Raw genomic sequence first — 17035 nt, 5'->3', positions numbered from 1 at the left:
CCTCGGGGACATACGGAAACAAGTCGGAGTACCCGTTTACAGATACATGCTCGACTCCAAGGGCACATCAAAGTGTCCTTGATTAAATTATATCTGCATTTGCTCATTCACTTCACTGTTGTTACAAAATAAGGATTCACAATACTCATTGAATGCATAAATTTGCAAAAATTTGTAAGCGAAAAGTTCATAATCTCTTTTTTTTAAGTATTTGCAAACGTTCTCAAGAAAATTATCATATATGAACTGAGTGGTTAGATTTTGCATATCACGAGTCATTACAGTTCCCGCCCAAGGACCTAATCGGTCCCAATCAGATCAAGCTCAGATAAACTATTTTGAATAGGCCAGTTTTTGACCAATCAAACTCATTCATTGATATCACTCTATTCCACAGAGAGAATAAGATTGCACTCTTGATCCATTTGAAGATTTACAGAAACCAATAATATCCTTTGGTTAATCGATCTAACAGTAATATCATGATTCTATAAACATACAACTATTCCAACTCCAAGTTTGTGTGTACACAAGCATATTTTTGTATTTTACGACTTTCATAACAACTTCCGAACTGGCGACATTTTATAAATAAGCCTAAACTGTGACTGAACCCCAACTCCCCTTGCTTGAAACAACGTTGGCTCGCGTTGAATTTTGTTTCGTTTTATTTCAAACCTTCAGAATCCTAAACCAGACGATTTAATTATTCATATCTAATATGTGTCTGTCACCTATAAATCTCGGCTCTTTCTTAGTATCTGCAGGTGCCTGTGTTGATGGATCAAATGCAAGAACCAGTAGTCGATTTCTTGGTTTTTCGAATCCAACTTGGAAACAGAGTCCCCCTTCCAACAAGATACATGATGAAACAACTATATGCAACTGCAAACACTGATACCACAGGAGTAAAGAAATTTGCGCGTCCCTTGGATGAGAAAAAATCCACCAAAAGATAGATGTTGATCAACATCACCAATCCAGCTACACACCATGATGCTACCTACCAGCATAAGTATCCAAATTATCATGTTTTTGTCAACATAAGTTAGGATTGGATTTCATATTATTAAGATTATCATTATATCTTAATTTTAGTTTTATTGCAAGGATAGATGACCTAACGTACTGATGCATTTCATCCACTTTCATCTTGTATTGCATTTAATTCTCTCTGTGATATATTTCTACTATTTAAGTTCAACAATTCTAATATTGACTCTACCGAATGCACTCATGAAGAAAGAAAGTACCTGAAGAGCAGTGCCGATTCGGAAAACGCCCATGATTTCATCTTTTGACACAAGACAAAGGAGGGGGATAAGAGCAAAAGGGAACTGAATCGCCTGAAGCACGTTAAGCCATTCGTTCAAAACATCCAACGAATCCTCAGACGTATCAAAAACTAGAGCAACGATTAGTGTAGGGACGATAGCACAGCTTCTTGTTATAAGGGCTCGTAGCCATTTTTTCAACCGCATGTTCAAAAATCCGCCCATAATAAACTGTCCAGCGTAGGTACCGGTCATGGTGCTACTCTGGCCAGAAGCTAGTAAACCAATAGCCCAAATGTATGCTATTGGAAATGATCCACCATATTTTTCTTGAAGATACTGCCCTGAATTTCCAAGACCTATACTGTTGGCTTCTTGCGTACCGTAAAATGCCTTCGCGAAAACCGATGTAACTAACAGATTTATGACGAAAGAGGTAGTTAGGGCAGCAACAGATTCTATTGAAAAGTACGTGAGAGCTTCCCGAATTCGTGAAACCTTGCGATTGTCGACTTCTCTAGACTGTACAAGTGCGGAGTGCAGGAATACATTGTGAGGCATTATAATGCACCCCACCACTCCTGCTGCTTGCTTTATTGTGCTGGGACTGAGTTTTGGGACCAAAACACCTAATATCGCAGTTTACATATTAGATAACCAAAAATGCAAAGAAAGTTAAATTTTTCGGAAAGATCATTTTATCACCGCTTAGAAGTTCAACACCATTAGGCTTTGTTTTGCCAAAGAGCCAAGCAAATGATATTGCCATAGTCGCTATCAGGACAGCAAAAAGGGCCTCTAATTTCCTCACACCACAATGCTCCAGAAATAGAAAGACGAAGCTGATCAAGACGAAGAAAAAAAACAAGAAGAAGAAGGAACACAAATCATAAGATGAATACAAATTTTTAACGGAAATATATATTTAAAGAAAATAATAAATGTATTAGTTTTGTTCGTATGAATCTCAACCACTGTAAACGTAGGAAAAAAAACACAAAGATTTTAATCTTCATGCACAAAACTGAAATTTTATGTACACAACTTACCATTTTCTTGTCAGGACACCCTCCTGGCCCAAAAAAAAAAAAAAAAAAAAAAAAAAAAAAAAACTTACCTGATGAAGAATAATAAAATACTCAGTTTATAATATAAGAAAAAGGTAAAATTTGATTAAAACTAAGCTCTCCGAATTGGACCAATTTACATTAGCTAAAGATTTAAAAAATTACCTTAACTCAAAAAAATGATTTCAAAAACTATGTTGTCAACAATCTCCAAATATTTACCAGTCGAGAGCTGTGATGATGACACCAACCCATATGGGGATGAACCCATGGCTCAAAATCTTGATCGCAATAGCACTACCAATTACTTCCTGAATGTCAGCCCCGATCAAGGCAAACTCAGCCATCACCCAAAGTAAAATATGGGCCCACTTCGGGTACGCTTCCCTGCACAGCTCCGCCAGGTGTCGGCCGGTCACCACACCGAGTCTGGCCGCCAGAAGCTGAACCAAGAGACCCATCGCCGTGGCCCATAACAGAAGCCATAACAGGGAGTACCCGGCCACAGCGCCGGCCTGGAGGTCCCCCTCCAGGTTACCAGGATCCAAGAACGCTATGCTCATCAAGAATCCGGGCCCAGTGAAAAGCCACAGCTTCCGCCATGAGAACGACGGTGCAGCGGAGGAGTACTCGTCAGCTTCAGATCCCACGTCCACTCCGATCACATGGATTCTCTCTGTGGAGTCGTAGGCACGCTCCTCTTCGTTTCCCTCGATGAAAACGAGAGGCTGATTTGAGAGTAATCGTTGCTGGGATTCTTCTTCGTCATGTGGATTCATTTTGATCAAAAAGTGTTGATCGGTGAAGAAGAAAGGTAGAAAAGTGAAGGGATTTTGGAAGAGATTTTAGGAGAGCAAAGTTCGACGTGGGAAAATACAAGAGTCGAAACCTTCAGTTATGGTCACAATGTTGTTTTCAAATAATGCAAAAAAACATAATTATAAAAAAGGCTATAATATTTTTTATAGGACAATTTGAATTTAAACTTTTAGTGGATTATAATTTTCGAAATAATACAGAATTCTCGCACCCATTATCTTTGTCAACCGAATCAGTTTTTTTTTTTTTTTTTTTAAAAAACATGTTTTATGCAATTATTATCAAATATAATTTTAGTAGGTCTCTTGCAAATGATCTCTAATTCTATTCATATTTACAATTTGGCAAAAACTTGTGTTAGACGGTCTCACGGGTCGTATTTTGTGAGACACATCTCTTATTTGGATTATTAATGAAAAAGTATTACTTTTATGCTGAGTATTACTTTTTATTGTGAATATCGATACGGTTGACTCGTCTTATATATAAAGATTCGTGAGACCGTCTCATAAGAAACCTTCCTTTTACAATTTTATGTTAATTATTTAATATCATTTGATCAACTTAAAAAAATAATAACACACGAACGTATCTTCCACTAATACTAATAAACCAAGATGATTGAATAGTAACCACTTTTGGTATAAACCTTTTTAAAAAAAATTCCAAAACAAGTCTTTCACACGTTTAACTCTAAAAATATATAATTTTGTAGTGTGTTTAAATTTTAATATTTTATATAAAAAAATATCTTACTAAATGGCATGTCATATTTAATTTTATACAATATTATAATTACATTGGAGCTTTCAAAACAAAATATGCGCAATTATATTATGTCATAGACACAACGTTTGTGTTCGGTCCCTTGTTTAAATAAATTGTTTCCCTAAACTTAAAAATATTTCTAATCTTAAAAATTTTCATATGAAGAATAGAATTAACCTACAACAAATTTCAATGACAGCGGAAAATAATGTAAGAAAAAAGTATCTTATAGCTTCAATTTAAGTTTAAACACTGATATATTTTTTTATATGTTTCGAAATAAAATTTAGAGGAAGAAGGTAAAAAAGTTTCATAAAATGTTGGTATTGATAGCTTCGTGTAACAATGGCATTTCAGAAAACTTAATATATATGTCTTACACTTAATAAAATAGCATAGATATATATATTTTTTTAAAATATATATATGTTATTTAGATTTTATAGAAACAATAAGATTTTTTTGGGATACATTTTGAGTAGGATAATTTTTGTTATTTTAGTGTAATTATTTTTCATAATTGTTATAATATATAGGGTGAACTCAATTTAATTATTCAAGTCATTATTGAGGTTTTAAATTAATTATAAAGGTTCAAGCTCGCTATACACTCTAAAAAAAGCTATAAATAAGATATGATTATCATGATTCAGGGGGTATAGGATTTTATGCTTAAACTTTTTAGCTCTCAATTTACATCTTTAAATTGTTTTCTGACTTGAGCGTCGGAGTGTCTACGCCGGACAAACCCTGGCACCTCTGACGTTTGTTTGTAACGCAGGTGATAACCCAAAAAGATTTCTCTCTACCAGCTACTTGGATCCATTTACGAGCTAGCTAGAATATCCTTTTACGATTATTTGAATTCGTTTACGAACCTGCAGAGTAATTCGGATATTCACAATTTTTGGCTACATCATAGGATTATTTTAAATATTTGAAAATTTAGATAAGTCGTGATACCGAAATTAGTTAATCGACATCCGTAAGCCAAAAAAGATTGTTTACAAATCAAATGATAATTCAATATTCAAATTACTGTAAATTTTGACCGATTCATATAGTGCATGCCCACTTATTACACTAACCTCTTAAAGAAAACTTTAAAAGTGAACTTCGGCCATATTAATAATAATGTGTGTGGGTAATTTAATTTTCATAATAAATAAAAGATTTCAACCAATTAAAGGGCGACCGGATTAATGTACAATTCAACAATATTTAATATCAAGGTGACATCGGGACAACTGATAACTGATAGGGAAATGATAGTTAATCAAATTAGTCAATTTTTTAGAGTAAGCAGTAAATAAGATAGTGTATTATCGAAAAATAATGAATACGAGTTCTATCATCTATTTATTGTCTTATTAAAAATAAATATTTAAAAACTGAGATAATGATGACAATGGACGACCATATAAAGATTATCGACTTTTTATATAAAAATAAATATATAAGAATATTTTAAAATTCATAATTTCTTATAAAAAATTATCCTCTTTTTTAAAACAGTTATAAGCAAGAAATTATTATTTGAGACGAGTCAATTATGTCTATATTATGAAATTTTTGATGGTTTAAAATGAGTTCGCGAGATTTCGTTTGATAATTCTCATCTATCAAGTTTTCATCAAACACATTTTCTTCAAATATAATTTAACATGTTACGTCGTTATTTATCACATACTTAGTTATAACTCAAATCAAGGAGTCAGCACCGAATTTTTTTAATAATTTGTAAATAGCATTATTATTATTTTCATTTGGAATAGATAAATCGTGTATATTCTCGAAATTGATTTTGTCGCGTTATCTTTTCAGGTTGAGTTCAACTTAGCCGAAAGATATTATCCAATTATCCACATTTTCTCTTGCATATTTTAAACAGAATATGTGAAAATGAATAAAGATTATCATGTGTATCATTAAATTAATGCTCGAAAGTTAGCTTATGCAAAATTATTTATCATTGAGTAGGTCTCTTGTGAGACGGTCTCACGAATCTTTATCTGTGAGACGGATCAATCCTATCGATATTCACAATAAAAAGTATACTCTTAACATAAAAATTAATATTTTTCATTGATAATCCAAATAAAATATATATATCACCAAATATGATTTGTGACATCGTCTCACACAGAATTTTATCTTTGTCATTTACGAAATAATATAAATCAATCATTTGTAAGAAAGTAAAAGATTCCAAATAAAGTAAAAGATTCCAAATTGGATGGAAGGAAATCAACTCAAATGTCGTATTCACATTTATTAACCTTTTAATTTTATTTTTTTTGAAGGCATCTAATTACACTATACATTACACCCCTTTCCTTCGTATGAAAAAAGGAAATTGTAGTAGATTCTTTACAATATTTAACCGAGTAGATACATCATACGAGTACGGATATCCGTCACGTTTTATTATTAAAAAATATATATAATTTTTTAAATCACAAAACTTATATAAATTTTACGTAATAAATTAAAGGTAATGGAGATTAAGAGTAGTATACAGTAAGTATCATATCGTACCGAAAATTACGGTATAAAAAAATTCATACCGATATTGTAAAGAAAATTTCAAAATGATATCGGTATATAACGTTTTATACCGAAAAAACTTTATATTTTTAAAATTTTATAAATTTATTGTTTAAAATATTATATATTTTAAAAATTTTATATATTTTTTTAAGTATTTCGATATTCTGATATATACCGAAATTTTCGAATTATATATATATTATCGTACCGAAAATTTGATGAATTTGATATTTTTTCTATACGATAATCCCGATATATAAAAACATTCTATGCTTTTTCAACCTCAACTTGAGATTTTCTCATACAAATATTAAATAACATTATCCATGATTCTTATCAAACTAAATAGGCAATTTTCATGGGCCCTCGCTTTATTTTATATATCTTACAGATTTTAATTAATGTGTTGTCCCATCATGAATATTGCCGTAACGTTTCGGAGTTGTACGTAGTTTTTCTTTGTTTATCCATACTATACATGTTAACAAAATTTAAATCACCCAAATGCCTCCATCATTTATATATGGCACGACTTAACTCCAAAAACTATTTCAAAATCAATTATATAAATATGTTTATATATGCTATATATGTTTATAATACAATCAAAATATAAGTGGTCTCGAACGTTATGATGACTTAGACTTAAAATAGATCATATCATATTATTCTGGAGATATGTGAGTTTCATTGTGAGACATAACACGAGCTCACAAAGTATGCACAAGAAATCAAGGAAGTAACTTTATTTTTTGAAATCGCGAAAACGATTTATGCAATGCGAGAAATTTTTTTTATGTGATTAATCCGAAGAACAAAACTATGAACAATTGAAACATGACAAAAACTTATATGAGATGGTATCACGAGTCGTATTTTGTGAGACGTATTTCTTATTTGGGTCATCTATGAAAAAGTATTACTTTTTATACTAAAAGTATTACTTTTTATTGTGAATATCGGTAGGGTTGACCCATCTCACAAATAAAAATTCGTGATATCGTCTCACAAGAGACCTATTCTTGAATCAATGTAATATTATTCTTATGTTTCTTCACTAGACCCGTTAATCTAGTTCATACTCGCTGCCCGTAACCGCTGTTTGGTAGAACAGGCCCATCACAAGTCTAAAAGTAGTATGATTTTAAGATGGGTTTAAAATAAATTATTTAAAAATTTTGTAACCATAGCTAATAATTTCATTTCTAAAATTAACTATCCCTTGAAATTAATTATACAGAAATTTTAGAATACATTTGTATTATTATTTGCAATTTGTAAAATAGAAGTTACATATCATTTCACATCGCAAGCACATAAAAAATGAGACTACATTTTAAGTCCATAACTAATAGTTTCGTGAATTGATGTTTTTATTTAGATAAAAATCTTTTCAAACGTGAATCAGGTTTGTCATCAGTTTTCTTTAAGGATGACTACGGGAAGAAGATCGATACCCCGAGCACGTACGGCAAAAAATATGCTTCGAACGACAAAGTTAGGCATCTCCCCACCCAAACCCTAGCCGATTACTTCCTCCTACTCGTATTTTACGTGAAGTTGAGTCGTGTGGGAGGGGAGGGTTTCTTTTTCTTTATTTCAGATTTTAAAGTCGTTAAATATTGGCTTAAAAGTGCTCTAACTTATATCAAAAAGTGAAATTTTAATCACATTTGTGAGTGCTGAAACCTAACTCTTAAAAGTGCCAGAGGAATTTGTTAGAAGTGTTGAACTAAATTTTTTTACTATATTAGTATAAAGTCGAAAAAAATGCCAAATTAATTTTTTGTAAACAAACAAACAAACAATTTTCTACTTTTTCCCCTTCTCAACAAATCTTTGAAAGCCAAATTTAGAATGGGATAATAATTGACAATAAAAGTTCGTCACAAAAACCGATATAATTGTGGTCTTATATTATTTTTTTAATTTAAATATCTATTAATTTTTTATTAATTTTTAACAATATCATTCCGTACATGACATTGATTAAATACTAATTATTATTATTATCAGTACAACGGTAGAGAGGTCGGAATATCAGTAGAGCAGGGCCAGGCGTACATCGAACCATCCATTATTATTATTATTACTTATTTGAGTAAAGGACCATACTTTTGTAAAATAAATTTATTGGATAAATCCCAATCTTTGAGATTATAATTATATTACAATATATATTAAAGTAATACGACAACAATTAAGCGTTCGTCATTAGCCGGGTCAGATTAATTACCATCAATTTTCAATTTGGTTGCCCATTTTCTTTAAATATTTCAATCAATAAGATTCCTCAACAAAATTACACAGCTGTCAGATAATCCAATTACAAACGTCCAAAAATTAGTTAAATGAAAGTGATTAAAAATAATTTATCGTAATTAAAAATGAAGGTTAATTTAATCAATTTGAAGCAAGATACGCCAAATTTAACATGCTGGTTGATATATAAATTGTATGAATTATTCACAAGAGACACATAAATAATCCATAGGTTGAAGTTTATTATAATATTATAAATTCAAAGCTTGGCTGTTCACGTGGGAATATACATATACATATACATATACATATACATATATATATATATATGTGTGTGCGCGCGCGGGGCAAATGAAAATTGTATTTGAAAACTGATTTACGAGACAAATATTAAATGATTATTGTTATGCATTTATTTATGATCGTTTCAAAATGTGGAGTGCACTCAACAGTCAACCCGATTTTTCCTTGAAAAAGTGACTCGTATTGCTAACACTGACACTATTATATTTAAAATCAAAATAATAATGATTCCACATATGTTTTGGTGTTTGTATAGTGGTTGATGTTATTTATTGAGCAGAACCCGATTTCTCAAAATATTTTATAAATTTTTTAAATCCCTAATTCTATATAAAAAAATTGTATTTCCTAGTATATATATTTATTGGTGGCGAGATCTCTCCTGTTTTTATACTTATATTTAAGGTTTGTGTCATCAAATTTTCAGTTTTTTTCATTTTTATATTTTATGTACATTTAAATAGAAAGTTTTGAGAAATTAAAGTACGTATCACAAATTTTGAAGAGCGAAATTGTCGAACCTTTGTACATTGTCGTCATTTAAGTATATGGCAACCCCACGCCTAAAATCCTAAGCCGCCGCTGGCAATAGTATTCATTTATATCACCGTCCAGTTCAACTTTTTTCCTCCACGTGCAAAAATAATTATTTTAATTTATCGAATTGGCATGACAAAAGTTTTCGATGGGAATGAAACATTAAAAATCAATGGATTTGAGCATGTAAAAGTCATGAGGTTAATTATTCTGTAAAAGTTACTAAATCCAAAAAAAAAAAAATCCCTAAACTATAGGACGAAAATGAAGATTGTTGGATTAAAGCAGGGTTTAGAAAAATAATTATAATTCGGTTTAAACAAAAACTTGTGTGAGACGGTCTCACGGGTCGTATGTTGTGAGACAGGCCTCTTATTTGGGTTGTCCATGAAAAAATATTACTTTTAATGTTCAGAATATTATTTTTTTATTGTGAATATCGATAGGGTTGACCTGTCTCACGGATAAATCTCACAAGATACCTACTTTTATGTAGGGATGTCAACTTTCCCCACGGGTTTGGGGCCCCACGGGAAAAACCCGAAATGGGGATGGGGATCCCCGATTTTTTCGGGTTCAGGAATTTTTTTAAATCCCCGATGTAGTTCGGGGCGGATATGGGATTACTATCCCCATCCCCGAACCCGCCACGAAAATAATATCAATAATAAAATAATAATATTATTAGTATTAATAATATAATAATAATATTATTTTTTAAAATATTAATAATATTATTTATTATTGATATTGATATTAATATTAATATTATCTCTAATAATAATAGATAATAATAAGTTTTGGTTTGAGAAAATCTCTGAATCCGTCATCGTCTTGTCATATTAATGTTTTTGAAACGGGGATGGGGACGGAGATGAGAAGTTGATCCCCGAAGTTACGAGTTTGGGGATCCCCCGAACCCGAAAAAGCGGGGATTGGGGCGGGCATGGGATGGGGATGGCAAACCCGCCCCGGCCCCGGCCCATTGCCATCCCTAGGGATGATGTGGGGATCAGAAGTTGATCCCCGAAAGTTTCGGGTTTAGGGATTTCTCGAACCCGCAAAAACGGGGATCAGGACGGGTACGAGGATGAGGATAATGGTAGTCTGGATTCTTGGACCACAAAATCCCATTCAAAATTGGAAATGAGGAGCTAATTAATTCTCACCACATTTATAGAACTAATAATACAGATTGAAAAGAGTTCAAAAGAGACGGAAATGTAATCTTCCGAGCTCTCTCTTTCAGACCAGATACACACTAGCTGTGTTTCCGTGATGCTAACTAGTTTAGAATCAAGGCAAAATTTTGAATCCTGAGATTCAATTGTTTTGTAATTACAACACTCTCTGAAACAAAATAATAATAATAAATAATTGGATATCCAATAATTTACTGAATCCCAGAAAGAGTATTACATCATTATGTTCTCGCCACCAACTTTCACATCGTGAAGAAATAATAAAAAATAAAAAAAGTCACACGTATTTATATGTTCTCACTATAAAAAAACTATATAATATAAACTCCAATCAGGAGTTTTTATTTATTATATAAAAATATAATTAGTAGAATATACTGTGATAGTCATATATAATTAAGGGTCCTTCGATCTTAAGGTTTAGCCGTTAAGCATACATACCGTTTCTGCACCGAATTATCTTTGAAATAAATTCTGTGGCGAGCTCGAAATCTTTAGTTTTCACCGATGTTTGGTCGGAACGAACGTCAATCCCATAAAAAATCCAAGAATATTTCTTCTAATTTAGATTCTGCTCGAGTTATTTTATGCAAATGTTTCCAGCTTCTGATAATATTCCTCGTCTTCCAAGGTTTATTCCTGTACTATTTTTCCAGCAACCCACCAAAACACACACCCATTCGTGAAGCCGTTGAACAACAAATCGAGCCTCCGCCGGAGAAGGGGATATGCCAATACGGTATGTTTTATGTCTACGAATTGCCGGAGATTTTCAACAGAGAGATGTTGGTCAACTGCCGTGATTTGGACCCGTGGCACTCCAGGTGTAACGCGATTTCAAACGGCGGTCTGGGACCGAGAGCGGTGGGGTCCGGTCGGGGGTCGGACGGTCTCGGCCGCGTCGTGCCGAAAAATCTTTCCTCCGCGTGGTACTGGACCGACATGTTCGCAGGGGAAGTTATTTACCACGAGAGAATGTTGAGGCACGAGTGCAGGACAGCGGCGCCGGAGTACGCCGCGGCGTTTTACATACCCTTCTACGCCGGGCTAGCGGTAGCTAAGTATTTGTTCACAAATTACACCGCCAAGGACAGGGACCGACAGTGCCAGATGCTTCTTCGGTGGCTGGCGGAGCAGCCGTATTGGGCGAGATCCAACGGTTCAGATCACTTCATCATGCTCGGCCGGATGACGTGGGATTTCCGGCGGTGGAAAGACGAAGAATGGGGCTCGAGCTTCGTCAACATGCCGTTGATGAAAAACATCTTACGGCTCTCCGTTGAAAAGGACCCTTGGGACCAGCTCGAGATCAGTGTACCGTACCCCACCGGATTTCATCCCAGGTCCAAGTCAGAGTTAAATCAATGGCTGGAATTTGTCCAAACCCACAAAAGACGCAACTTATTCACTTTTGTTGGTGCCAAGAGACCATTAGAAGGTGATTTTCGGACCCTCTTACTAAACCATTGCCACAACGAGTCGGGCTCGTGTCGAGTCGTTGATTGCTCGGGTACTCGATGCTACGACGGTACTTGGGAGATTCTCGAATCGTTTTTGGACTCAGATTTTTGCTTACAACCTCGAGGTGATGCACATACAAGAAAGTCAACGTTCGATTGCATGTTGGCTGGTTCGATCCCGGTTTTTTTCTGGCGAAGAAGCATTAAGTATCAATACGAATGGTTCTTGGGCGATGAACCGGATGATTTTTCGGTTTTTATAGACCGGAGAGCCGTGAGAAACGGGACGTCGATAAGAAAAGTTTTGGAGGGGTATAGTAGGGACAAGGTAAGGAAGATGAGAGAAAAGATTATTAGTTCGATTCCCAAATTTGTGTACAGAAATACGAGTAGTGATGAATCGGGGGATTATAGAGATGCTTTTGATATTACAATTGAAGGGGTGTTGCGGAGGTACGAGGAGAAAAAGGGTTTGATAAAGAGTTGAGATTGTTAGATACATTACAAGGAAAGAATCAAGAATTATGTAAAAACCATCTTCACACATTAAATTTGTTGTTTTGTATTTTACTTTTGAAAGAATGCATGTGGTGTCGTATAGTTAAATATACGTTTTGTATATACATGTCTTTGGAATAAAAATCTAGAATTTTTATGAGATAAAAGGCGATTTTATTTTTGAGTAGTTCTTTTGCGAGACGATCTCGCGAATCTTTATTTGTAAGACATGTAACTCTATCGATATTCACAATAAAAAATAATACTTTTTATCATAAAAAGTAATATTTTTTCATGAATGATTCAAATAAGAGATCCAGTTTAATAAAATATGGTCCATGAGATCGTATTTATATTTTACAAACTTGCTGTGTTTTTCAATATCATTTTTTGTGTTAAAAAACGATAAAGGAAAATCTGAAGATAGCCTTTGGTTTCGTGCCAACTTTTGTCGAAAGTTGCTGTTTCCGGATAAAACAAATCCAAGAAATACGGGATTAATTAACGAGATTTCAGGAAGCGGTATTTGTTTATTATTATTATTATTATTATTATCGATCGGTTGGGTTTTTTTTTTTAGAGTTTTTGATCGGTGGTATTTGTTTATTAATGTAATTTTAAAATTATTTTTGTTACTTGACTTATCTTATATATTATATATTATAAAGTTGAACTTAGAATAACTTTGATATTTTTGATATAGCATACCTTATCTATGTTAAAAAAAATAAAATTTATAAAAATGTTTATTTATCTTTATTATATATATCATAAGATTTTTTGATATTGTTCATAATAAAATAAAAAAAAATGTATAAAAGTGTTTGTTTATTTTTATATATCCACGTCATTAAATATTTAGATATCATCAATAATATAAAAAAAATTATATAAAAAATCAATGATAATTATTCTAAGTAACAAGTACACATCACGTGCAACACTAATATTTAATTTAAAAAATTAGTAAATACCGTGTATATTTTTTTGTTCGGAATTATGTATGGCAACCTGGTAAACGAAACATGCCTAAATAAACTTCGAAATTGTGTCTAAATGGACGGATTACGCGAGAAAGAAACATTTTCTCTTTCTTTTTTTCTACTTTTTCGAACGAGGAAAAACAATTTCAACCCATTCGAACAAATCGACTCAACTTGAAGAAAAAAGGGTCCATTACGTCGACATCCACTTCGTTCCGACTGAAATACTTGATGGATTTTTAGATTTCAACTCATTTAACTTAAATTTTGGGCTAATCTGCGATCGATGAATTTGATCAAACCCTTACATCCAAATATCCCACGGCTTCCCACCAAAGATTGCTATCCATTAAGTCCAAGCCGAAGGTATTCGGATTCATGTAATATATCAATTACAAGGTTTCCGGGTTGGCTGGCTCTTCTAATGAAAATCAAGAAGACTCTTTACGCACAATAGTGTCAAATGTGCAGTTGGTTTATGAAACCATAAAAGTACTTCATAAACCATAAACCAATCACACATCTGACTGTGTATGTACAAATATATATATATATATATGTTCATATGAAAACATATGAATATACATATGTTTGTGAGTATATATATATATATGTGTATGCTCCCACTTTATATACCCAACATGACTTCTGACCAAACATTTGTACAACAACGTTCTCAGCATAGGCAACAAACAAAAAATAGTAACTAGATCGGGCAAGGCATCGAATTCCAATCTCTAAACTAAGAATCAGATAAATAAATAAATGAAATTAAGTTATCTTTCAGAGTTACCCAAGTTAGATTTAACCCAAAACATCACATTTTTCCTTGTGTCAATTTCTAGGTGTTGTCCTCAGCGACAGCAACTTTATATGCACTTTCTCTATCCCTTCATATCCCTAGCTTTTTTTGGTATTATCTTTACCTTCTCCTTATCGGCAACTCTGCCAGTTGCTGCTTCAACGGTTTCTTCATCCAATTTCCTTTCTCTAGCCTCCTGTTTCCTGTCCCTTTTGTTCTCAACTATTTTATATAGCTCGTCGACGTCCTTTGTGATGAGATCTAATGGTCGCAAATATGTGAAGTCGTCGACCTCGTCAATCTCGGCCTGATAAGCAAGATATTATATTAACAGACATAAAACACATGCCTTCTATGGAAAATAAAATAATTTGAGATGAGTTATGTAACTTCTAACATTAGTAACATTTGCTTCCATTTCCACAAATTGAAGTCCTTTTTGCACAACTTTAACTAAAGATCCAGGTGGAATCAGATTGCCATCAATCGAGGATTTGTTGAGACCAGACTCAAATCCAAAAGTGAAAGCAGCATGCGTAAATCCTATGAAAAAATCATACGAAGAAATGCATAAGCAAGATGGCATGGAAAGGAAGGGATGGGAGAACCACCATTTGTCTCAAATGCATTGTCTCATCTCTTACCATAAAAATTCAAATGTTGTACAACATTTACCACATTAATTGCTAAACGTTTTCTAAGACATAAAACGATAGGAAGCATCAAAACATTTAACGAATACAGACATAAGAATTTTGAAAAGACAGTAGATAACAAACAGAAAAGGAAAATACAGCCACATTATCACCGGGCTGAGTGGATCAACAATTTCTAGGAAAGGGAGCAAGTCAATAGAGTTCTTCTAAGGGTGACAGTTGAACTTTTAGAATCATTACACATAGATTATTAATCTTTTTCCACTTGGGGAGGAGCGACTGCCACATCACCCCAGCTGGATCCGCTCCCTGTGACCAGAATAATGTCAGTTAAGAAACTGAACTCTCTGAGGTAATCTCACATAAAGGGAGCGTGACAAAGCAACTTCCTTCTATACTTCCTTCTATGTCTCGCATCAGACGAAATAGATGTATTACGTCCTACGGCCAAGGGCGTCGTTAAATTGATGCCTGACTGAATGTCAATGCAGGCTCTAATGAACAACAGTGACAATGTTCTTAAAATATTATACAGTTTTTGTTTTTGTCTTGGTACCAGCTTGTTAAGGTGTGAAACGAAGTGCGCAAAAAACTCATTTTTCATTATGAATAATAATGTAATAAAGAGTATGAATCGTTTATATACAACTCAAGTAACGAACTAACCTAACAACATAATCGTAATGTGTGAAAGGTGAAAAAAGGTAAGAAACAAAACATGCTTCTATAACTAATATAACCAACACCTCTAAGCATTAAGAATCATATCTCAAAGTACACCTAAAAATTGCAGAAGCTTGATGATATGATAATTTCTAAAAATTTCCACAATCAAACTTGCAGAAGCTTGATGATATGATAATATCTAAAAATTTCCACAATCAAAATTGCAGAAGCTCGATGATATATATGATAATTTCTAAAAATTTCCACAATCAAAATTGCAAAAGCTTGATGATATATATGATAATTTCTAAAAATTTCCACAATCAGAATTGCAGAAGCTTGATGATATGATACTTTCTAAAAATTTCCACAATCTAGACTCAGAAAGTCTAAAGATGACTACTAAAAACCAGGGAAGGCACAAATTTACACAACTAACTCACAAGAGCAGAGGAGGAGACCACCACATCGGAATTAATCCATTTGAAACATAAACAAATATTTTCAAATCTATATCACCTTGATGCACAATAAAATCTACCATCCGAAAACTTATTATACATACATATGTATATTTTTGCAGTTCTCCAATGACCAATTATATTTTATAGGTTAAATTGGAGATTATAAAAAGGTACAAATTTTAAGAATATCTTCTCATGGCTCCCTCTTCCCAGACGAAAAGAAAATACTTCTGATTTGACAGCAAAAAAAAGCGATTCAAATCGAAGACAAGAAATAAATTACAGCTCAGTCGCACAGTCAGAACTAAATCAAGGTAAACAAAACCATATATCCAAAGAAAGGCAGGGAAGGGGGTGTTGAAACTAAAACATAAACCACAGATTTTCAAGTAGTTAACATCCATATGGAGAAATAAATTCCAAAACAACCAATAATGGCCCTACATGCGAGGGCAAAAAGTTATACTGCAAAAGAACCGAATCTGGAAGACAATAGACCTGATTCATGTAGATAACGGTATACGAGATAATTCAACTCCAGAGAAGTGATTGACTCCATTGATTTACCCAGAAAAAAACTTGAAATTTCAGGAATAATATGGACTGGAACGGCTCGACGACTTAAATTTGAGAATCCCAACAAATCAGTCGCGAGACCCTGAAGAATGGGGGATGTTATTTATAGGTTGTTCACGCGGAAGAATAGGAGCGTATCGGGCGTGAC

At 33.2% G+C, this 17035-nt stretch overlaps 3 protein-coding genes across 4 annotated transcripts; 1 reads left to right on the top strand and 2 right to left on the bottom strand.

The window, feature by feature from the left end:
- Positions 1–371: 371 nt before the first annotated feature.
- On the bottom strand, positions 372–3245 carry LOC142539656 (metal transporter Nramp3.2-like). The gene is made up of 4 exons (XM_075645252.1): positions 2564–3245; positions 1980–2116; positions 1254–1903; positions 372–1003 (listed from the first exon to the last, which is right to left on the bottom strand). Exons 1-4 carry the CDS (start codon positions 3118–3120, stop codon positions 785–787), a joined length of 1563 nt encoding a protein of 520 aa, XP_075501367.1. The 5' UTR covers positions 3121–3245; the 3' UTR covers positions 372–784.
- A 7908-nt stretch (positions 3246–11153) lies between these two features.
- Positions 11154–12875, top strand: LOC142539653 (xyloglucan galactosyltransferase XLT2-like). Its single transcript, XM_075645249.1, has one exon. It carries the CDS (start codon positions 11290–11292, stop codon positions 12727–12729), a length of 1440 nt encoding a protein of 479 aa, XP_075501364.1. The 5' UTR covers positions 11154–11289; the 3' UTR covers positions 12730–12875.
- Positions 12876–14405: 1530 nt separating this feature from the next.
- On the bottom strand, positions 14406–17034 carry LOC142539654 (WD40 repeat-containing protein HOS15-like). Of its 2 annotated transcripts, none has more exons than XM_075645251.1 (3): positions 16810–17034; positions 14932–15068; positions 14406–14832 (listed from the first exon to the last, which is right to left on the bottom strand). In XM_075645251.1, the coding sequence occupies exons 1-3, from the start codon at positions 16868–16870 to the stop codon at positions 14608–14610; spliced, it is 423 nt and encodes a 140-aa protein (XP_075501366.1). In that variant the 5' UTR covers positions 16871–17034; the 3' UTR covers positions 14406–14607. The 2 variants fall into 2 exon arrangements, with proteins under 2 accessions (XP_075501366.1, XP_075501365.1); XM_075645250.1 differs by having other exon boundaries at positions 14923–15068; positions 16810–17029.
- Position 17035: the final 1 nt, after the last annotated feature.

Source organism: Primulina tabacum, chromosome 3, assembly GCF_025594145.1.
Source record: "Primulina tabacum isolate GXHZ01 chromosome 3, ASM2559414v2, whole genome shotgun sequence".
Taxonomy (NCBI): Eukaryota; Viridiplantae; Streptophyta; class Magnoliopsida; order Lamiales; family Gesneriaceae; genus Primulina; species Primulina tabacum.
The sequence above is the reverse complement of the archived record's forward strand: the minus strand, read 5'-3'. Positions and strand labels throughout refer to the sequence as shown.